This window comes from Corvus brachyrhynchos, unplaced genomic scaffold, assembly GCF_000691975.1.
Source record: "Corvus brachyrhynchos isolate BGI_N302 unplaced genomic scaffold, ASM69197v1 scaffold266, whole genome shotgun sequence".
Classification (NCBI taxonomy): domain Eukaryota; kingdom Metazoa; phylum Chordata; class Aves; order Passeriformes; family Corvidae; genus Corvus; species Corvus brachyrhynchos.
This window is the reverse complement of record NW_008238633.1, coordinates 562,345-584,909: the sequence shown is the minus strand read 5'-3', so window position 1 is coordinate 584,909 and position 22,565 is coordinate 562,345. Positions and strand designations below refer to the sequence as shown.

Genomic DNA, 22,565 nt, shown 5'->3' with positions numbered 1-22,565 from the left:
GAACTTCCACTCTCTTTCTTTACTTTGGAATTGCGTCCCGGCTTTGCCTCTGTGTCGATGTGGAGCAAATCTTCATCTGATGAGTCCTCGCTCTGCAAAAACAAGGAAAAGGCTGAAAAAAGGTGGAAACTCACTGAGCTGGTCCATAAGAACAATCATTCCTGCAGCCTGCTGCTCCTCCAAAGACACAGAGCTAGCCTTTGGAGTTTGCTTTCTTTAAACAACAAAAAAGAAAAAACCAAGTACATGATAAAAGTCCATTTCCTTGCAGCCTGTAGGCATGGTAGGCCTTTCTTTCCTCTTCCAAAGCTTTGAGATCTGATCCTGTTCATGGGATGAATCCTCTTTAACAGTGGTGTTTCCAGGGACTGTGTTGCCTTCCCAGCCCTGCTCCTGCTCTGCAGACCATGACCCTCTAGGAGAGGAAAGGGCCCTGCCAGGCTGGACCTGCAGCAGGCACAGGACCATTAATGCTGACAGCCCAGACACAGGGACAGACCCACCCTGCCATCCCCACAGCAGCAGACTGGGAAGATCAAACAGAGGAATGGGACAGTGTCATGTGAGGCCCCGGAAGGAGCTGCCTACATCCGACCGTCTCTCTGGGGCTGAGATCTCTGAGTACTGTAGTCTGGTGTCTAATAAAACAAGTTTCTCCCCCCTTCCTGCCCTACTTTCAGGCTGCTACAGCACCAGCCCTGACTGCTTGGATGCCAGTCTGTTGCCTCCAGGGACTCCCTCCTTAGGCTCCTGCACCGCTGGCCCCAGACCACAGGTACTGACTCGGACAAAGAGGTCTGCACTTCCTCCAGATTGTCCCAGAGACAACCCAGGGTGAAAAGAATTCCTTACTACTTAAGGTCAAACATTTTGGTCATCTTTGGTTCTGTCTTAACAAACTATTTTGCTTTTTCTGATTTATTCAGGTGTTAGAATGTGAATTTGTATTAACCACAGCTGGGCAAAACATTTAGTTTTAATGTCATTTTATTTCCAGCATTGAGCTTCAGTGCTAACTCAGAGCAAACTCACACCTGAGCTGTCCCACTGCTGCAGGTGAGCTACAGCCAGGCTCACTGACATCTGGGTCAGAAGTGCTCTAGATTTCAGCCCATAATGAGCAGAGAGACTCTGCCAAGTGATGGAAAACAAACACTTTAGGTGCTACCTCACAGGAATAGAATCTCAGAATGGTTTGGGTCGGAAAGGACCTCAAAGAGCCTCATGTTCTAGGAGTACCTCCTCGTGAAGGTACAATAACCTCATACCTTGTATGGTACCGACTCCACCTTTGGCTTCTTAACAGGAGTGTGCTGCAGGGCTTCCTTTTTATCTGATAAAACTGAGTAAATAAAAAGAAACAAAAAAGTCACGGGTTTTTTCCCTTCAAAAAGCAGCCCTTCTATTCCACTTGCATTGACTGACAGGTAAGACATGGCTTGGTTTAATATAAATCACACAGATTTTAAAGACTATGTTGATTGTTTTGGACAATCACCACCAAAGACTTTGTTGAGCAGGTAAAGACAAACCAGGAAATATCCTTACAGGGCAGTTCTCTTTTTGCAGTGTTTTTCTTTCTTCTGATTGGAAACTCATCAATTTTTAGTTCACCATCATCTGACACATATTCATATTCATCCCGTACAGGTTTGGCCTTGTCCTCTTTAAAATTCTGCAGTGACCCAAACACGCTGGTATTCAGATGGGTTTTGACACCCTTTGAACTGAAAAAAAGTATTTACAAATCAGTAACAACACTCTGAGTAGAAAACACCTTGTGACTTGACAGATAATGAGTATCTCTATGCAGAAATCTCAGTCAAATTGAATTCTTTCAGGGGTGCCAAAGCAATTAGAATAATTTTACAAACACATTTCTGACCCTACGATTTATATCTCAAAATAGGATTCTGACCAGAGCACTAGAAGTAGATTTAGTGATAGGGTATTTTCTACATTGACCAGAAAGGCAGATTTTCATCTTCTTGTATAAAAAATATTAATAATGACCTTTCAAATTCCATTTTTAGTTGATGTGTGTTGTCATGTTTTTACTTACCCAAGCAATTTCTTATTAGAGAAAGAGAATGTGAATTTGTTGTCCTTATTTCCTGATAAAGGCGTCTTTTCCAATTTGTGTTCCTCTTCCATTTTTAGAAGTGAATCAGGTTTACTGTTCTGAAAATCAAAAGACCAAAACAAAGTAAGTCAATCAGTTAAATGAGTCATTTATGTTTCAGCTTCCCAGGTATCCTCAGAATCTATTCATCTTTAGGCAGACAGAAATAGAATCCTGGAATCACAGGATGCTTTGGGTTGGAAGGGACCTTCAAGCCCATCCAGTGCCACCCCTGCCATGGGCAGAGACACCTTCCACTGTCCCAGGCTGCTCCAAGCCCCATCCAACCTGGCCTGGGACACTGCCAGGGATCCAGGGGCAGCCACAGCTTCTGTGTGCCAGGGCCTCCCCACCCTCACTATTTCAATATTTCGCAGTTATTTCTTCCCAATACCCAAATAAGTTACCCCAAACGTAGCAAGCAACAGAGGATTTTGTAACAGGAGAATTTGTTTGCACCTTTCCCACTAGAGCTTCACAACGAACAGCTATTTCAGTGAGCTATTTCAGTTAAATTTTCCCTTATCAAAAACCCTATTAAATTTTCCCTGCAGACAAAATGTTCTATTTTGCGAGTGAATTTCACTCTCCCTGCATTAGCCCCCAAGGAAGGCAAGCTTTTAATCCATGGGGCATAATTCAGATTTCATTAATTCTAATTTCATGACATTAAAATTAGTTATTGATTATTAGCTATTAGTTAATTATTGATTAGTTATTGATTTCTCATGAGTTATTGATTTCAGACTTAAAGTAGTAGGACTGTGTCAGAGCAAGAATGACAAAAGGGATCAACACTGAACCATCTCACTGTTACCAGTTTGGTGTCACTACAGACACATGGACAATTCAGCACAAGAATCCATCCACCCCCTCTTCCTTTATCAGGGATTAATTGATTATTTTCTGCTTAATTTTCTTTTCTTTGGGAACTGAAAGTTGGTGCCTTGTTCTCTCTGCTTAGGCAGAGCCACAAACAATTCTCTACCCTTGGCTTATCCCTGTGTGGCAGAATTTAACAGGAGGCATTACCTTATATTTCCATTTGGCTTCTGTTTTGCTTTTATTTTGCTCTCGAACTTCAAATTTCTCCACCTCATTCTGCTTGCTTGCAGATTCCTTATTGGGAACACTTAAAACAGTCTTTGCAGCCTGGGAAAAAAGTCAGGAAAAAGTCCTCTGAATGAGGATGGAGTGTTGGCATGTCAGAAACACGGGCTTTATATGGAAAATATATTTGTGAAAACCCCCATGTATTCTTTTTGAACCCCAAACTGAGATTCAATCAAATATTGCTCCTTCAGAGTCTGCAGAAGAGCAGCTGCACTTCTCCCTGATACACCAACACGTTCCTCTCCCTGTCTGTCACCCCATGACAGGTTTCACAAACTGCACACAAACTGTTAGAACTTCAGAAATGTTTTAGGAAAGATTTATGGATATTTCTTCACAAACAGCATACAACCATTCCTCTGTCAGTGCCTTGATGGATCCTAGCCCCTACTGAAACCACTCACAAAATTCATGCTGAATTAAAGGGCATCAGAATTAAAGGACATCAAAAAGAAACTTGTCCTACACGGGCAAAAGTGAAAGAAAACAACTGTTCTATTGTCAGTCACTCATTCTGGAGCAACATCTCAGGCAGATGAGACACTTCAGAGACAAGTTCTTTCATCACTGATACCTCTTGATAACAGTGGGTTTCTGGGAGGCTCCATATCAGTGAATAGCCAAGCAAGCACTCAAATCAAATCCAAAGCTGCGTGAAAGGAGGGCAATGAGCCAGCAGTTACAAACCTTCCCTTTGCTTCTGCAGAGCCAGGGTTTCACAATGTGCTGCACACATTACTTTCTGCATGAGACTTACGGAGTGATTTTATCTCTCTGAGGGTGGGAGAAGAGGGAGAGGTTAGAACATGACCCACCTTCCCCTTCTTTGGCGTCTCGATCTTGGTCAGAGCCTCCTTCGTGTGTGCCTCCAGCAGGTCGAGGTTGGGGATGGCTGGTGGTGGGCTCTCCTTCACCTTCTTTCCTTTCTTTTTGCCTTCTCCCTTCACTTTCGGTGTTTTGGGAGGTTTTGGGGGCTTGGGAGGCTTCGGGGGTTTGGATGGCTTGAGTTGTTTGGGGGTTTTCACAGTTTTGGGAGTCTTTTTTTTAGGGAGCTTTTCTACAGGTGGGGGCGGAGGGGTGACCTGGACGGGCGATGGAGCCTCCTCCTTCTCCACAGGACAGATCTCCTCGGCCGTGGTGTTGGCACTCGTGTCGGCTTTGCTGGCTTTTGAAGCGTTCTGTGGTTTGGCACAAAACAGAAGCTGTTCAGACCTTCAGATATTCACCTGCACCCTCCGTTAGGTGGGGAAACAAACCCCAAAGACCCCCAAAGATGTGATGGAGGGGGATCTGCAGCACAGGTCAGGCTGACCAAGGCCACAGGAATGCTCTGCTCACCAATTCCCACCCCCAGCTCCCACCTCCACATTCCTCAAGTCTGGCCTGGAGTAGCTCCAGAGGCTTTATAGGGAATGTAACTCTCACTGGCTTGTACCATCACATGGGACTGTTCAACAGCCTGTCCACACAGCATGGATAAAATGAACAGTCTTCTGCTTAAAATGCTGATCAGCTTGAGCAAAAGCCCTTTCCATGTAATTCTGATGTGATAAATATAGCAGAATCACATTTCATGCCCTCGGGAAAAATTAGCAGTAAAATAGCTGCCCAATTAGAATTAACACTGACTAATCAAAAAGAAATTAGTTTCTGCTTAACTTGCCATTCTGACAATCAGAAAACTTAAATACTACATCAGAGAGGATCAAAGGACAAGATAGATTTCAGTTTTAAGGTCTCTGGATGTGGTTAGAAACAGGGTGGAATGTAGCACAATGTCTTCCTAAAGGAACTGAATCAGCTGCGGTCACCTCTTGCTGTCACACCTCTCCACCCAGTGGGACATGGTACCACACTCAAAGGATGATGCCTCCATGCATTTTATAGCCTAGACCCCCAATACAGTAAATATTACAAAAACAGCACAAACCTCACTTAATCTTATTTCTTTGGCAAGGTCCTTGATAAGTTGTGCTGGTTTGAAGTTTTCTGGTAGTTCATCTTCATGCTCTGCTAAAGCCTAAAACACAACAAAGCCAAACTGCTGTTTCTGTGCATGTTTTCTTCAAAAACAAAACAAAAAAACCCTCTTGAAGTGACTCATCCATTTTTTTTCCTATGTATTGAAATCAATCTTGACTGCATTCGATGTTCAAACAAGAAAAACCTTTTCTTTTCCCCCCTGTTCTGGATGTTAGCGTAACTAATTGTTCCAACAGATCAACAAAGTCAATAATCTTTTTTTCAGACATTATTGCATTTTCACAACTGCAACATCACTTTGCTCACCCCCAGCTCTCCCAATCCCTTCTCTTTGGCATCTTAGAACTGGATGTTTTGCAATGGAGATGTTATTTGTTCCAGAACTTCCTCTCTGCTCCAGCAACTGACAAACACAGAATATTAATCCAGGCTGCTTCTCCTACCTGTTTTTTAGTCCACGACCTGAAAGCACCATTGAGAATCTTTGCTCCTTGAAGGAGATGAGCAGGAGGTTGTTGTCCAGCTTTATGCAAACCTAAGCAGAGAAATAACCCAGTGTCATTCAACCGCTGACAGCTACAGTTGTTTACAGAAAGCATTTAATGTGAAAACTGCAACTGGGAAAGCTGAAGTTAACTCTTTGAGTTAACTCAAATGAATCCCTGCTACAACCTGATGGTAATAAGCAATACTTTTACTGTGTCCCAGGTCCAGCTGAGCCTTCCCACCCTGTGCTCCTGTCAGTTCAGGCTACATTGGCAGGGCTTTGGCTCCCCCCGCTCCCATTCCCAAGCTAACTTCCATGGGCACCCATCCCAGGCTCTGGGAATAAAGGAACCATCAGCGTGGTCCTGTGACTCTGACTGAATTCTGAAAAAGCACCTTGTGGATGAATTATACACATTTTTCTTGTTATAGAAGGATCTGGTGGGTGTATCTGGACACATTTCATAGTAGGAGAAACGGAGGCAAAGAGCAAAGCAAGGCCGAATCTGTAAAGAACATTTACACATGGGTGTTTGGATCAACTCTGCAGGAATCGGATTTGGAAGCGTTTGAACTGCATAGAAAACTTGGGTTTAATTCCCAGTGCTCCTGCTGGCCACGTGCTGATGCTCCTGTGGCCCCTGCACACGAGAGCTGCCCTCGTACTCCAGCCAGGACCCGTGGGGTGCAGGGAGAGGGGAGGGCTGCTCTGCGCCTCGGGCTGACAGAGCCCACGGCTCATTCGGCTGAAACTGGGAGTGAATCCAGACTGACAGGCAGCTCGAATCTGAAGTGAACTTCCAGCACCATTTGGTAAAGCAGTTTAAAGCTTCCCTTAGGCACAGGAAAGAGGGACAGCTCGAGTCCCCCCCAGAGAGCGATGGCAGGAGGTTCAGGGTGAGCTGGGCCAGAGCAGCATGTTCTGCTGGTATGCTCAGAGCAGTTTTCAAACACTAACAAGACCAGTTTGGGCCACCTGTTCACCCTTTATGTGGACATCAGCATAAATTCAGGGTAACCGTCCTCAGACCCCAAAGCTGAGCCATCAAGGCAGGCAAGGAAATGCAGTTTTACCTTTGAATTTCTCTAGTAGATGCTTCCCCATATACCAACACGCCGTTTCAAAGTTTGGAAACTGGGTCAGGCTGACAATTTTCAGTCGCCTTTCTACTTCATATGCCCTGCAAGACAAAGCCACAGGAACCTGAGCATTGCAGAGCACGAGTGTGTCCCAGAAGTCCCAGGGTCACTTTGCAGTGCGTCCCCTCTGTGTCCTGCTGCCACACAGGCTGGCATCAGGCCAAAAGCAAAACATGACAGCACTAGTGAAATACTGAGATACAGATGTATGATGGTTTTATTGCATTATTTGCCCAGAGTCAGTAAAGAACTGCTTGTATTGTCTGACACTGGGCAGAGAGCCCAGCTGAGCAGGTCGGGGATTATCCAGCAATGAATGGCAGGTGCCAGGGTAAAACTCCAGGCAGTTTGCAACAGTTCTTCCCTCAGGATGTGGCCACATCAAGCCAGGCACCTCAGGTATCCTCCCGTGCATTGTGCAACAGGTGTAAGGACAGCTCAGGAGGGATTAGCACAAGGGAACACAGCCAGAGGGGACAAAGGTGGGTGCACCATCCAAAACTGCCCAAGAGCTACACCAAAGTTACTGTCAATGATTCATTATTACTGATTTTTTAAAAACTGAGCCTCTACACAACTTCAGATTTTAAAGGCAGATTACCTCATCTGCATTTCCACGCTTAGACTGTGTAGAAAATGTCCTGCAAAGGCCAGGCAGTCTACTGGTGTTAGAGTTGCATAAATCCAACCTAAAAGAGAGAGAAGACTCCTCAAGACAAAATCTCGAAGGCCAGTACCACAGATTTTAATCCCAACATGATGTCTGTACTTCACTGAGCACCTTACTCCCTAGGTACCCGCACAGCCCAGCCCCAGAACCACACACACTTTGAAGAAAGCTGCCTCTGGTCCCTTCCTTGTTTTGCTACATAATGGCATCTGCTTTCCTGTCTCCACAAAACCCTGTAACAGCTCCTGACATGTGCTTTATCACACTGTCAGAATCAGGTGTTTTCCAAACACGTATTTTCATACAAAAATCTACTCAAGTTAGTGACTCTCTATAAATTGTTCTGTGTTTGTTCCACCATCTGCTCCACAGATGGTCATAAAAGAAACACCTACTTTCCACTTCTTACACTCAAGGTAAAATTCAAGTGTGTAAACATTTGGTGCAAGAATCTATTCACACACTGTGGGTCACTACCAGTGCTCCTGAGCACTGGTTGCTGTCACTGCCTGCACTCAGATGAAGGCTCAGGAGGGCTCTGCTTCATTTAAATGCACACAGAGGGACAGAAAGTCCCTGTCCCAGTTTCGACAGGTAACAGGGAGGGCAGGAAACAGCAATGCAAATGAGGAAATTATTGTCTATGGTGAGAGGAAGGTGAGGGAGACGGGCTGAAGCAGAACTGTGTTCATTTCAAGCCCTCCACTATTTTCTGATTACCTCCTGTCCTCGTGGAGATCCTCCCAGGAACCAAGAAAAACAAAATGCACCATCCCCAATATCCAGTGAAAGCCTGAGTCTATCAACCAACCCGTAAAAATCTGTGACACCAAGGTCTTCGGCTCCATGTGCAACAATAAACGCATGTTCACACTCGTGCAGGCACCTGTAGTTCCTGAGTGTCACAGGGGATTATTGTCTGTGACAAGGATTTGGGGGTGCCATGGTCAGAATGCAAATTCATTCGATGTAAACTGTCTGTTAGATGTCAGAAAGCACCAATGTCATGGTGGATATGGAAAGAGAACTCATGAGTTACAACAACCCAGCTAGACCCTGAGTGGAACACTCCACCTATTTGTTTTACTTTTAAAAGGCTGCTAAAATACTAATAGAAAGCAGTAAAAGTTCTGGTTTGTTTTGTTTGTAAGCACATGAAATAAAACCTCTACTGAGAATTAGACTTCATACTTTGTCACAGAAAGTTGTCAAATCCCAGCCCTCTGGCATTTTGGATGTGCTACTCTAAAGGATGAGGAAAGCCTCCTGCCCCAGCCTGCTCACCTGATGGGATGAAGAGTGTCTGGCCTTGTTTAACAGTGCATTTGTAGCATTTATCTACTTGGTCTGCAAAAAACATCTCACTGTGATTTGCTGCTGACTGCCAGCGTTCATACAGAGAAATATTTGCAGAGGCTGGTTTGATGAGATAAAAGATCTTTTCTCCCTGAATTAGAAATATAAAATTAGCAACGAGCAGCCAAACCAAACAACACTGCACTGGCACACACACATAGAGACACACACACACAAATATTTATCTAAGTATACATGTAACATTGTGTATTTGGGCAGTATTTAAATAAAATTAATTAGTCAGCTTTGTACAGAAGGGCTGAAATAATTAAATCACAGCTGACCACATCTGCTCAGATTTGTGGGAGTGATGGTGAAAAAGCTTTATGGTGCCAGGCTCCATCACACTGCAAACACAGGACGTGGTGTCTTTAAGGCCTGGGGTGATGTATGTGCAGAAGGCACTAAACAAATATTAAAATCCTAATAGAGAGAAAATACACAAAGGACTTCCATGCTCCAAGTGCTTCCTCACTCAGGAGACCCTGGCACTGCTGGGAGTGCACCCACAAGAGCAGTTAAGGCTCAGATACAACAGGACAATGACCAAAAAACCTGAGAGCTGAATTTTGGAAAGAATTTTATGATGGTCTTTGTGTATAAAACTGAGTTTGGTACTAGATACACCCAAAAGCCAGACTCCCTCACCTTCAGCACGTGGTACCAGGCAGAAGCCCCCCCAGAGTCTATGTGGAAGTCAGTGTAGCTGTCCTTCACACAGATCAGGCAGTACTTGGTCACTTTGGGCTTAGCCAGCAGAGCATCATCAGGCCAATAATTTTCCACCCAGGACAGTTTCTTAACGATATCAGGAGGCTCTACAAAGCTGGACATCCTTACAGAGAGAATGGAGAACACACAGGCAGCTTTTAAAATGGAGCACAAGGACCCCGGTACGGCAAGAGGAGGGTGTGACTAACGCTCGCTTGGCAAACCGGAGCAGCTTCTCTCGTGGCAGTGGAACTGCTCTTCATTCACAAAATTGGGAAAAACTGTTTACAGACAGAGATTTTAGGGTTTTTAAGTGTGATGACTTAACAGCAATCCTTTGCCTTCTCTCAGCAGTATCATCTATGATCAAATATTTGCTGTTTGTAGTTTTCCAGCCCCTGCCTCTTGCTGCGCAGGCTCAGGTACCAGCACTCCTGTTACCACAGTCACCTTTCCAGCCCCCTTCAGAAGAGAAAGTGAAATGTGTGCCCTTTGACAGAAACCATCTGATAAACCTTAAAAATTAGCAACTTAAGCTTAATATTAATAAACCAAATAACAATAACATTAATGCTTATGGATAAATAAGTCTTGATCTGATGCTGAAAATCAGAGATCTTATTTAGATTGACCAAATTATATTAAAAACTCAGAAGAAGGAAAAAGTCTAATTTGGGTTGATAATGTGAATATATTTAAAATTCAAGATATATCTATTTCTATAATTCATATGAATGAATCTATTTATTTACATTAAGAACATACTCTTACTGGATATGTATCTAAATTTATACAAATTGTTATCTTCATTCATGTTGAACATATGTTCCTATTTATTTATTTATATCATTCATATGTTATGTTTTTATCAAATATATAACATATACTATAGTCACAGCTAAGACAATGCAGTGGCATGACAACCAGGTATTAAGTGTTTCATCCCAGAATGTGCTAAATTAGTCCAAAATAGTCCAAAATTTGGGCTGAAAGTGCAGGAGGTGAAGATTCACTGCTAGACACTCAGAAATACCACATCAGTAAGAGTATCTGCGCTTCAAACTGATACTAAATGCTCCCACATGTCATCTGTGCTCAGTGTCAAGCCCTGATGACAACAGCTCCATTTCCATGGCACGGAAGATGGAGCTGTGCATTCAATTAAACTGTCACTGTCTATGCTAAGAAATAAAATATTTGCTATTAATGTCTAGATTAGCAGTGTATGAACGACAGCTCCAGCAGTCCTTCAGGAGAAAAGACAGCTCATTATTTGGGGATAATGGCAGAAAGCTGAAAAAATCTCTGCCGAGGATCCCGGTGGTCTCAAACCTGCAGTGGGTAGAGCTGCTCTCTGCAGCCGTGGGTGTGCATCACTAAATCCCAGCTACAGGGATCAGGGGAATGCCTGGGAAAATGAGCTTGTCATTATCCACCAGCCTTCATTTTTAAGCCTTCGTGCTGAAGCAGAATGCTCCCCAAAACAACCATTCTTTGTTTTTCTGCTGACATTCATTATTGCCTGTGTAGCATGTTCATATGCAAAAGGATCCCTTCTGGATTCCCTTCTGGAAGCCTCAGCTACCCCAGAGGACTACAGGGCCTGTGAAAATGACCTGAACAGTTTTGATGATCCGTATCTCATACGTGCCCCTGCCCACTGCTGCAAGGAAAGCACGGCTCAGTTACGGCAGCACAGCTACAGAGAGCACCAGGCAGTGCCCTCAGCACTGACATCAGCTAATCATGGACTCACAGGATGGTTTGGGCTGCAAGGGACCCTAAAGATCACCTCATTCCCATCTAGTCCATGGGCAGGGACACCTTCCACTGTCCCAGGCTGCTCCCAGCCCCAATGTCCAGCCTGGCCTTGAACACTGCCAGGGATCCAGGGGCAGCCACAGCTGCTCTGGGCACCCTGTGCCAGGGCCTCAGCACCCTCACAGAGAGGAATTTCTTCCTAATATCCAATCCCTCTGATTTGCACCATCACCCCCAGCCTGCCATTGGGAAGTCAGCATCACCCTGACCCTGAGCTGCTGCCAGGCAGATCACAGGTTACCTGGCAAAAGCACTGAAACCAGAACTACAACACATGCTGTAGGATTACAGAGTTACAACTGAATTCCAAAGTTATTCTCCTCAAAGGACACCCAGTGACATGTTACCCTACACCTAAAGTCAGAGCAACCAGAAGCTGCTACCCCATGGTTAAACAATGTTCCCTAAAGAGGAAAAGCACTGGGGAAGGCAGAGGCTGAACCCAGCCATGTATCCCAGATACAATGTGGGGTTCAGTAATTTAAAATTGTGATTTGTATATAATTCTATGTAAGTAATAGTAATATAATTCAAAAGTAAACCCATAGTACAGTGTACAGCTATATTATTGCATAGATAAATGTTATATATAAATTAATAAATTAAATACAAATTATAAATCAAAATAAATCTGTAGTAATTTCCATGCAGCAGGCTGGACCCTTACCTGGTGTCAGAGAACTCCAGGTTTGTGACGTTTAAGACCCTTTTCCTGTTTGTGCTGTAGTAGTAATCCACAAACTCCTTGAGCTTCATCTTGCAATCCTTCTGCTTGGTGACATCAGTGACATCCACACTGCGCTCTGGCCCTGCACATGAATTCAGTGAAGAGAAAAGGTTGATGGACAGCCTGCCTTGCCCCTTTTTCTATGCTTGGGGGTGAGGTGACCTGTCCAGAAACACCTCAATCTTCCGATTTTCTGACCTTTTCAGGCCTTGGACCCTCCCTGTTGCTTGTGTGTGTACCCACATAGACATACACCCATGAAAGATGTGTATGTACATAAATACCCATCAAATGGTGCTTTTGCAGTCATCTCCCTGGGAAAACCATTCCTTGGCATACTTTGGCTGTTACCTCTCGTGCAGAGCTGTGGAGAGCAGTGCAGGCTGGCTCAGCCTCACTGCCACCCTGCTACACACAACAAGAATGACTTAATTTCTAACTACAAGCTCCCACTACATAACAAACACCAAAACCAGCACAGCTCACGGCACAGACAATATTTTACAAAATATTTTACAATTTTCTATACAACTGATTATTTCTAAACAGCAGCTGAGCTCCGAGCAGTCCAATGCCAGTACCCACCAACGTAGTTTTCAACGTCGCTGACGTAGAAGGTGGGGGCAGGCACAGCCAGGCCCAGCCCGTCCTTCTTGGGCACCAGGATGGGCTCTGCAAAGCCCTTCTCCTCCAGGTACTCTGCTGTCAGCTGGCTGCCTGGCACTTTCACCACTATGTCTTCAGCACTGCAAAAACAAACACAGATTCAATGGTGAGGGGCTTCCACACTGCGTTTGGAATGCTCTGCGCTTCACTGCTGAAAGGAGGGCACTATGAAAAAGGAATTGTATGCAAATTAGGTACATAAGCCAGAACCCCATCTATTCCAAAGCATGAAGGGCACAATAGAATCATGCAACGTCAATCACTCAAGCCTCATGCTCCAACTACTGGGAAGTCTTAAAATAACGTCTTACAGTAAAAGACCGTTCTCCTCAGCCGTAGGATCAGTCGAGCTACCAGCGATCAATGCTAAAGGAATTAGTGTTAAACGTTTCAGTCTAAAGAAGGTAAGATTAAAAACATTACCCAATCTCAAATAAACAGCCCTAGGAATGCTCTGCAAGTCATTTTAAAGCAGTCGAATAACGTGCTCAGGAAATATTCTGCAGATCATTTTGAGTTGGCAGGGACATCTTCCACTCTCCCAGGCTGCTCCAGCCTGGCCTTGGGCACTGCCAGGCATCCAGGGGCAGCCACAGCTGCTCTGGGCACCCTGTGCCAGGGCCTCCCCACCCTCACAAAGAAGAATCAATTTAATTGTCATCACTGCCACTCTTGCCATTCTGGTGCTATTTTGGTATTAAACATTTTAGAGCAGAACAACACAAATTGTATTTTTTGCCTCTTTGCTCTCTTTAGTGTTCCTTTGGACCTGAGACCCTCCCAAGCCCTCACTGGGGGTTGTCATTCACTGCCCTGTGCTGGGAGCCAGCAATGATGCTCCTGGTCCAAGCCCCCTTTCTCCCCAGCACCCTCTGGGTGACGAGTGCCCAGGCCTGGCCTGCCACATCTGCACATCTCATTCGTTTGCTGTGGAGGACAAAATTTCTCCACAAGATTTCGTGTCCGAGGCCCGGATCTTGCAGGCATATCTTTGTGCTACAAACCCTTCTGTCTCAGGAGATTTCATTTGGCAGCAGGATTTTCTTATGCACGCAGTAATGACAACAAAGAGAAAAAACAGGGGGCTGTATTATTTATAACAATTTTGGAGTGACTCAGAGATCCTGTATGTGTGACTGCAGTCTCAGAGGCCACCTGAGGTTACTGAAATCAGTCTGCCTGGGCTATAAATCTTTTTTAAAATGAGCTGTGCAACCTGTCAAATTACAAATTACAAAAAAAAAAAAAAAATATATATATATAACCAGCAAAGATATAAAACCTTGCAGGCCCCAATAAAAACAGCCAGGTGAGTAAAAATGCTGGATTCTGAGCTCAGCAAAACACATCTGTAAAAGCTGCAAAACACCTTCCAGAATTATTGTCAGTTTTTACCTTAAGCCTAAGACTAGTATCTTAAATTAAATGTGAAATTAAATTCTCCATAAAAAGGAATAAGTTCTGTGTTTACTTTGCCACTCCCCAAGGATTCTTCTAAAATAATTAGTTATTAATAATTAAGGATTTATTTGGCTACAGCCTACATTAAAAAGCCAAAAGAAAATGATCGCTCTCGCAAATGGCTGTGGAGCAGCCTAATAACATGTGGGACATGTCACCTAACAATTAGCACCATTCATTACCCCAGTGAGAGAGCCTTTGTCACCCAGCAACTGAGCATGTCGTTGTTCTGTCCAAGATGGGGACAGACTTCAGCAAAGTCATTAGAATTTTGAGAACTGGAGAATTCTATGCAATAAGTGGGTTAGTTTCTTGTAAAAGTGGATGTTCTAGGAGCCAAACACACTCTGTATCAGGCTGGAGAAGAGAAGGCTCTGGGGAAATCTTAGAACCACTTTCAGTGCCTAAAGGGGGCTTATAAAAAACAGCAAGAGTGACTTTCTACAGAGGCAGATAGTGGTAGGACAAGGGAGAAGAGTTTTAAACTAGGAAAGATTTAGATTGGATGTTTGGAATCCAGTGTTTGGAATCCCTGTGAGGGTGGGCAGGCCCTGGCACAGGGTGCCCAGAGCAGCTGTGGCTGCCCCTGGATCCCTGGCAGTGCCCAAGTCCAGGCTGGACATTGGGGCTGGGAGCAGCCTGGGACAGTGGAAGGTGTCCCTGCCCATGGCAGGGGTGGTATGAGATGGGCCTTAAAGTCCCTTCCCAGCCAGGCCATTCAATGATTCCATGATTCTTGCCTTCCCAAATCCTAGCATCTGTGGAAATCCACCGGAACTGGGCTCAGCTGAGCGATCCGAATACAGCTGCACAAATGCAAAAAAGGGGAGAACCTGGCACATCTGCAACCAGACAGCACTGATTTAATCATCAGTACTGTGCAGTGCCTCCAGCACAGCCCACCCCCAGCCTCACAGGACCCTGCACCCCGTCCACACCAAAAACCCACCTGGGAAACGTCCGACTTCGAAGCTCTTTTATAAACACCTGGCTCCCGTTCTGTACAGGCTTGACCTCTGTTGTCTGGCCGGTATCATGCTTGTGCCAATTTCTTTTCTTTTTCACTGAAAATGAATGAATTGGACAGCTATGTTAAGTTGAAGACAATTATTGAGACATTGGCAGGAAGGACAAATCTTCACTTAATTTCTCACATGAGCAGAGTGGAGGGAACCCCCCCAATGGTGCCCTGCAGATTTTAATATTGCTCTCAATGCCCCATTAGACAATTGTGGTGCAGCTGAAGATGCATTACAGAGTGAGCAGTGAACGTTTGGGAACACGAGGGCAGCAGTTGGGTAATTGCTGAGCTGCACAGCCTCACACAAACACCGGCTCTGGACACCTTGGGCTCGCCACACTGACCCTCATCCTCGGCAGGAAACTCCCAGGAAGCCCCGTGGCACAGCCTGCAGAATGGATCTGTGTGAGTGCATTTGTCAGGAATTGCCTCAGCCTAAAGCTCTGTCCAGCAGCGCCAGATTTGACCATTGTTTGATGGGATTTTAGCTGTGCCCTGCACACAGCATGGACAGGGAAGGGAAGGGGAGGGGAGGGGAAGAGGAAAGGAAGAGGGATAGGGATAGGGATAGGGATAGGGATAGGGATAGGGAGAGGAAAAGGAAAAGGAAAAGGAAAAGGAAAAGGAAAAGGAAAAGGAAAAGGAAAAGGAAAAGGAAAAGGAAAAGGAAAAGGAGTTAGTTGCTAGAATCACAGGGAAGGGAGTTTATTGCGGCTCAGACCTGCAGCTGATGACAGATTGAGGCCCCTTGACTGTGCTCCCAGTGAGGGATGGACACACAGGACAGTCCATCAGGGATAAAGGGCCAGCAGCAATGAGCACACGTGAGTCAGTCAGGTTTCAGTGTGGTTTTACCCTGCCTCTGACAGCTGGATAACACAAAGCAAGAAAAACTGGTCCCACTTTTTCCCTGAGTCAGCACTATCTCCCTCAGCTGTTCCTGCTTCCACAGCATGTCCAGAGAAACTCACTTTGGTAGGAAACAGGTTTTTCCATATTTGTATCCTTTAAAGGCTCTGTTAATAGAATTTTCATATGTCACATCGTACTTTCATTTTCCACCCTTGTTTTACATCGTGAAACTCAGTATTTCACCCCAAGTCCAGACCTCTTATCAAAACAGTGAGGGAAGGCAGCAGATTCCTCATGGATGGCACCCACTCCTCACTCTTTGCACGCACACAGATCCACGCACTTTTCCATTAGGAAAGGAATCTGGAGGCCAGAGCTACAATACATGAGATTTGGAAAGAGCAAACTTTGCTTTCCCGACCACAACCCTGGAATAACTCAAAGAAAGACGTCTCCCAGTGAGTCCATCCCAGGTTTTGCACAAAGCATGTTGGGTTTATTAGTTCCATGCAGGCTCCAGCCTAGCTGGAGATATTCATTAAAGCTGCTAGTTCTTTATCTTAATGACTCTCAGGCTTAGTGTATTAATTCAATGCTCCTGGTAACAAAGGAAACAAGCCTGGCTTGAATGCCAAACCTTCCTTCTCTCCCTCCCTTTCCAGCCTCCGCCTCCTCCCCCTCTCAGCACATCTGAATCAACACCACGAGTGTGCTGATTGCACTTGCACTCTGATTGAAAGAGGTGTCACTTGCCACAGGAAAATTAAAGAGCTTATCCTCTAAGCACGTTCCTTTATTACCCTTCAGATAGCACAGAGTGTCAGGAAGGAAAGGCGACAGATCAGTGCTGAATTAACAAATTCACTGCAACTCTCCCAAAACCTCTGGGGAGCTGTTTGCCTCAGCACCAGGTGCTGGCAGGTGTCCACCTCTGCCATGGACCTCTCCATGCACCTCTGCCATGAGCCTCTCAATCCCCCTCCACCATGGACCCCCATCTAGCTCTCTCATGAGCCTCGCCATCCAGCTCAGCCGTGGACATCCCCATCCAGCTCTGCCATGAGCCCCAATCCAGCTGTCCTGCAGAGGCAGCCTGGATTCCTCGCTGCCAGAGCATTCCCCAGGAGGGGCTCTCTCCTGGACAGCAGCTGTTGTCCATTACACCACATCAAACACTCGACCCTTGGCCATTTTTAACCATGCTTTCTATATTTTATCTTTACCACGAACACCACAGTGAGGACTCAAGGCCCATGTGCAACAGATCCCAGCTTTGGCCAGAAAAGCTACTTTTTTGTAATTTATCACGGATTTCTTTTTCTGCAGATCTTTCTGATCCAAATTTAACCTCTGGGAAGCCCAACAGTGGAAAAAGGAAATGTATTTTTATGAAAACGGTATCTCAAAATGAATAGTTCACAGGTATATTGTACGTATATTATTTCAAACGTATTTGTGCAGAAGGGATCATCAACCTGAATGCTCAGGAAGAATGAAAGGGTGGTCAAGCATGGGAAGGGGCTGCCCAGGGAAGTGGTGGACTCCCCATCCCTGGAAGTGTTCACAGAACAACTGGATGTGGCACTCAGTGCTCTGGTCCTGACGAGCTGGTGATCAGTCACAGGCTGGACTCAGTGAGCTTGGAGTATTTCCAACCTAAAGGACTGAGTTGGAAGGGACTTTAAAGCCCATCTCGTTCCAACCATGACCAGGGAGCTTCTACCAGAGCAGGGACACCCAGAAGCACCCTGTGAGCTCTCTACTGATCCACACTAAAGGCTGTAACTCCTTAAAGCCAGCCACAGCCTTTGGTTCACTTGCAGCTCTGTAACTCCATTGATTCCAAAGGATTTCTCCTGATTTTCACTGCTGCAAACAAGGCAGCAATCAAACTGAGCATTTCAGATTGTGTTATGAAAATGAGCCAAGCCTTCCCAAATGAAGCCCTTGCATTTTATTGAAATGATGTCAGAAAATGTTGGATGAATATGGATGATTTTTGCCAAAGAGGAGTCCCTACACATTTCATTAAACAGGAATGGCTTAAAATGGCATGTGACAGGAAGCAATCTTCTGAGAGCAGCTACTCACCACAGTGGTAATGTGGAAAAATGTAAGGAGAGGAAAATGATTTTTAAATTTGACATCTGGAAAACATATCTGGTGGAAGGCGAGCTCCAGAAATACATGTATATTTTTAAATCCAGACAAGTTGCATAACAGACAATTGATGTCTGTGTTTCCCTTTGCTAATCTCACAATAATTAAATCCTACCAGTGAACTACTGGCGCTGAAACAACTCTTACTCCTTTATTACCAAGCTGATAGTGCTGGATAACGGGTCTGAACAGGTCCTGGAGCAGCTCACAAGCAGAGGAAGTGATGTCCCTGCAGACAGCCCAGCAGCACCCAGGCCCTGAGCAGGACGTCCTCCATGCAAATTCCCAGCAGATGGAATTCATGAGCCAAGCCACTCCCGCCTTCACTTCATCCATCTTTTAACTTCCCTGGCCTGTTGTACCCTGCAAGGAGGGGCTGCAGCATAACAGCCTCCTTTTCCCACGGGATCCGTGATTCTACACGTTAGTGGGGAAAACTGCTGTGCAGTTTGTGACCTTGTCACCAAAACGCAAGGTAAGGACAGCAATAATTTATGCTTGAATAAAATTTTTGCACTCCACTTCTTTGATGATTGGTCTTGTACATCATTAAACTGTCTGTGGTGTATTCAGAGGGAGAAAACAAAGTGTCCTTGCTGTCCTACAGAATGGGATGTTGGTCTGTATTCCCACCATGCTGCATCCCCAGAGGGAAGAGGGTCAAGGGACACCTTCTGAGGCCCCACCTGCAGAGCTGCCTCCAGATCTGGGGGCTGCAACATCAGAAGGATGTGGAGGCACTGGAGTGATCCAGAGGAGGCCATGGAGATGCTCCAAGGGCTGGAGCCCCTCTGCTCTGGAGCCAGGCTGGGAGAGCTGGGGGTGCTCACCTGGAGAAGAGAAGGCTCCAGGAAGAGCTCAGAGCCCCTTGCAGGGCCTAAAGGGGCTCCAGGAGAGCTGGAGAGGGACTGGGGACAAGGCATGGAGGGTCAGGACCCAGGGAATGGCTTCCCAGTGCCAGAGGGCAGGGCTGGGTGGGATATGGGGAAGGAATTGTTCCCTGGGAGGGTGGGGAGGCCCTGGCACAGGGTGCCCAGAGCAGCTGTGGAAGGGGCCCCGGCCAGGGGGGGCGGGGCTTGGAGCAGCCTGGGACAGTGGAAGGTGTCCCTGCCTGTGGCAGGTTGTTGGAACTGTGCTCCAGCTAACTTTCTGCTGGGCTGCATGAGCCAGGCTCTGGGACAGAGCAGTGGATTTTTATTTGGATAAAAATAACTGGATAGACAGAAACCTTTTTAAAAGCATCAGAATATTGTTGTCAATTCAACTCTCCTCATCACAACTGGTATATTAAACTTGCAATCTTTTTATCAAAACTGCCATGTCTTGAATTCTAAGATGACGCACCCCAGTTTTCATAGAATTGATATTCAATTCCTGATTATAGGCTTTTGCTGTTTCTGTCTGGGTTTTTTCCCCCTTGCACTGAAAAGTAGGTGCCTTTCATCATTTATAATTCAAAACGAAATGAAAGAAACGAAAAGTGTCAGACCCATCTCAATGTTATACACTGAGACCCTCAGAGGCCGGAGATCCTGTGCTGCTGCTTGCCTCCTGGGTTAGGAGCAGTCTGGGAGTGTCTGCAGTCACCCCCTTCCCAATCCCAAATCATTCACTTCAATAGAATTTGTGGCTATTTGTGTAACCAAGAATCTTCCAACAAAACACGAGAAAGGCTGATTCTTTCAAACCAGAACATTTTCTGGGGACATATTGATTTTGTTAAGTCTTTCAGAACCAGTCCCACAGCAGGGATTTTGCCAACTGCTCAGTTGGACCCTCTGGGAGACAGGAACAGCTGCAGGTCATTCAGGCTTCCAGTTCACATCTGATATTTAAAAAATCATAGTGGAAAAATGATTCCCTTTTTTGCCCACAAAACAGACACTTCAGACTCCTCCCCTTTCCCACTGGAAATTTTTTATACTTTAACAATGAAGGCAATACAGAAATAATTGCTTGGGTTAAAAATTCTGAATTTTAACTCAACAGGGGTCACCTTCCAGTTGCCCCTTATTTCACACTACATAAAAGGTCATCAGGATTCCTTCAGCTCCTGCAGATGAGCATGGTGCTCTTCCTCTGCAGGATGCCCTGAGGTTGCAGAGCAGCAGGATCCTCCCTAGCACTGTTGCTTATTTATAATAACTGGTTTTCAAGCAAAGCATTTCATCTTTCACAAGGATTGGTTTCTTTTCTTTTTTTTTCCTCCATTGTATAATAGAAAGAATTTGTGAATTAATCTGACCAAAGCAAACACATCCCACGATTTCCTCCCAGACAAAACTCCCACTGAGATCAACTGTCACTTTTGCTCAGGAGAACCTTTTTCCTGTGAAAGAACTGAAGAACTGGCACCCTCAGTGTATCCTACAATTTTCACTGACATGGAAATCGCTGCAATCCTATATCCAGGCCAAGCACAACAAACTGTTTCTTACTCGTCTCATCTGCAGTCAGAAAACACCATTTAGGTTCCAAAACTCCCTGTATTAGCACTTAGCTGCCTCCAAAGGGTTTTTCTAGCCCACATTACTGAGTGTCAGCACAATTCCTGCAAGGAAGGACACTGCTTTTATGGGGCCAGGGGCTGAAGCTGCCTAGGTAAGTGCCCTGCCTGAGCTCACACACATGCCTAAGGCTGCAGCCAAAGCTCCAGGATCCAACCCGCAGCTTCCTCCCACTAACATCTTTCTTCACCCTCTGGTTTGAATCCCAGTATTTATGGCACATGGTACCTAGGCGTGCCTTTCGTAATGACCAAAATAAAAAGCTCCTGCTGTCCAAATGCCCCGCCCCTGCTGTGTGTGGGGAACTGGCTGCACATGGGTACTTACAGGTCGACTTTCCATGGGTTTTCTCACAGTTTGGACAATGATAGATGTCAATATCTGGTGCCTCTTCTTCTTCCACACCAACACAGCTGGAACACAAGAAGGTGAATCTGACATTAGCCCGACCATCTCCAAGCACACAGTGAGTGATGAAAGCCCTGTGCAACTGCACTGACCAGCAGCAGCTCTGTCCAAACCAGGTTTGGGGGCCTTGTACGCTGGTACAGACTGGGTTTATGTAGCCTACATCCCTGAGGTGTTGCTACAAAAGCTGCCAGCCAGAAGCCCACTAGCAGGCCACTGTGGAACTCCATGAAAATGTGGCAGAGTCCCACAGAATGGTTTTTTCCCAAGGAGACCATTTTGCACTCACACAGAGTTCTCCCAGCACCATCCCACGTAAACCTGATTAACAAAACACATCTTCACAAAATATGTGTGGGCAGCTGTGAAGCACCAGAGCGATCTTGGCAGGGGATACCACGTGCACAACTTCCATGGGTGCCACCTCTATTGCACTGTAGGAAGACGAGGAGGTGAAGCAGACACCCAGCTCAGCACTCCCGGCTGCCAAGGGGATGGGCTGTGCCGGGAGGCCACCGAGGTGGGTTTGGATGGGACACACCAGCAGCACCCACAGCCCCTGGGGACACCCACGGACAATCCCACGGCAGCACAGCGCTGGGGAGGAGCCGAACACACAGCAAAGTGTTGGAGCACCCAAGACAAGGAGCTGCTGCACAGTCCGAGTGCCAATCAGCCAGCCAAAGCTCCAGGCCCAGCACGGTGCTGCTCCTGCTCACAGAGGAAGAGCAAAGGGGACTCTGCTCCTGCTGCCTGTGTCAGGAGCAGCCCAGGCTGCAAGGTACCACACAGAGAAGAGTTCAGTGGGGTGCTGTAGATTCATCCCGTGTGCCTTGGCTCCGTGGGAGCTTAGCTAGGCAAGAGCACCCATGAGAGGCATCAAAGGCACCTTAAGCACCAGTCAGGCAAGGCCGGATTGCACCGTGCCAAGAGCTCTCCCGGGGTTTCTCTGCTTCACCACCTGAAATGCTGCCCCAGTGCTCTGCAGTGAGCAGGGAACAGCTCCCAGTGCTCTGAGTGAGCAGAGAGCACCTCCCAGTGCTCCTCAGCTCGCAGAGAACACCAACACTGCTTTTCTGGCAGGGAAAAGGCATGGGCAGGGGTCATGCAATGGCATCTCCATGCACAAGGCCACATTCTGCCTCCTGGCACTCCACCAGCAGTGCTGAGCAGTGTGAGTGCAGTTTGGCGGAGTTTCCAGCTCCTGTTTCTGCCCTGGAGGAAGCAGAGCAGAGGATGGTTGCTCCACTCCCAAAGGCCAGACAGCAGCGTGAGCCAGTTCTACCAAGTACTTCATAGAACCTCTCAAATCATTCTCACTCTGTTCAAGCTCTGCCGGACAACACCAGCATGTCCACAAT

General features: G+C 46.0%; 1 protein-coding gene across 1 annotated transcript in view; it reads right to left on the bottom strand.

The window, feature by feature from the left end:
• The window catches only part of PHF2 (PHD finger protein 2), a 34,028-nt gene that overhangs the window by 11,061 nt on the left and 402 nt on the right, over positions 1 to 22,565 (bottom strand). Inside the window, exons 2-17 of the mRNA XM_017737285.1 lie at positions 21,124 to 21,209; positions 15,206 to 15,320; positions 12,715 to 12,875; positions 12,070 to 12,211; positions 9,519 to 9,705; positions 8,799 to 8,961; positions 7,446 to 7,533; positions 6,779 to 6,885; positions 5,662 to 5,753; positions 5,166 to 5,255; positions 4,051 to 4,413; positions 3,155 to 3,274; positions 2,063 to 2,181; positions 1,549 to 1,727; positions 1,269 to 1,342; positions 1 to 92 (exon numbers count right to left, since the gene is read on the bottom strand). The exon at positions 1 to 92 is cut by the window's left edge and continues 3 nt beyond it. Coding sequence (XP_017592774.1) covers positions 1 to 92; positions 1,269 to 1,342; positions 1,549 to 1,727; positions 2,063 to 2,181; positions 3,155 to 3,274; positions 4,051 to 4,413; positions 5,166 to 5,255; positions 5,662 to 5,753; positions 6,779 to 6,885; positions 7,446 to 7,533; positions 8,799 to 8,961; positions 9,519 to 9,705; positions 12,070 to 12,211; positions 12,715 to 12,875; positions 15,206 to 15,320; positions 21,124 to 21,209 — 2,178 coding nt within the window. The remainder of the gene's footprint in view (positions 93 to 1,268; positions 1,343 to 1,548; positions 1,728 to 2,062; positions 2,182 to 3,154; positions 3,275 to 4,050; positions 4,414 to 5,165; positions 5,256 to 5,661; positions 5,754 to 6,778; positions 6,886 to 7,445; positions 7,534 to 8,798; positions 8,962 to 9,518; positions 9,706 to 12,069; positions 12,212 to 12,714; positions 12,876 to 15,205; positions 15,321 to 21,123; positions 21,210 to 22,565) is intronic.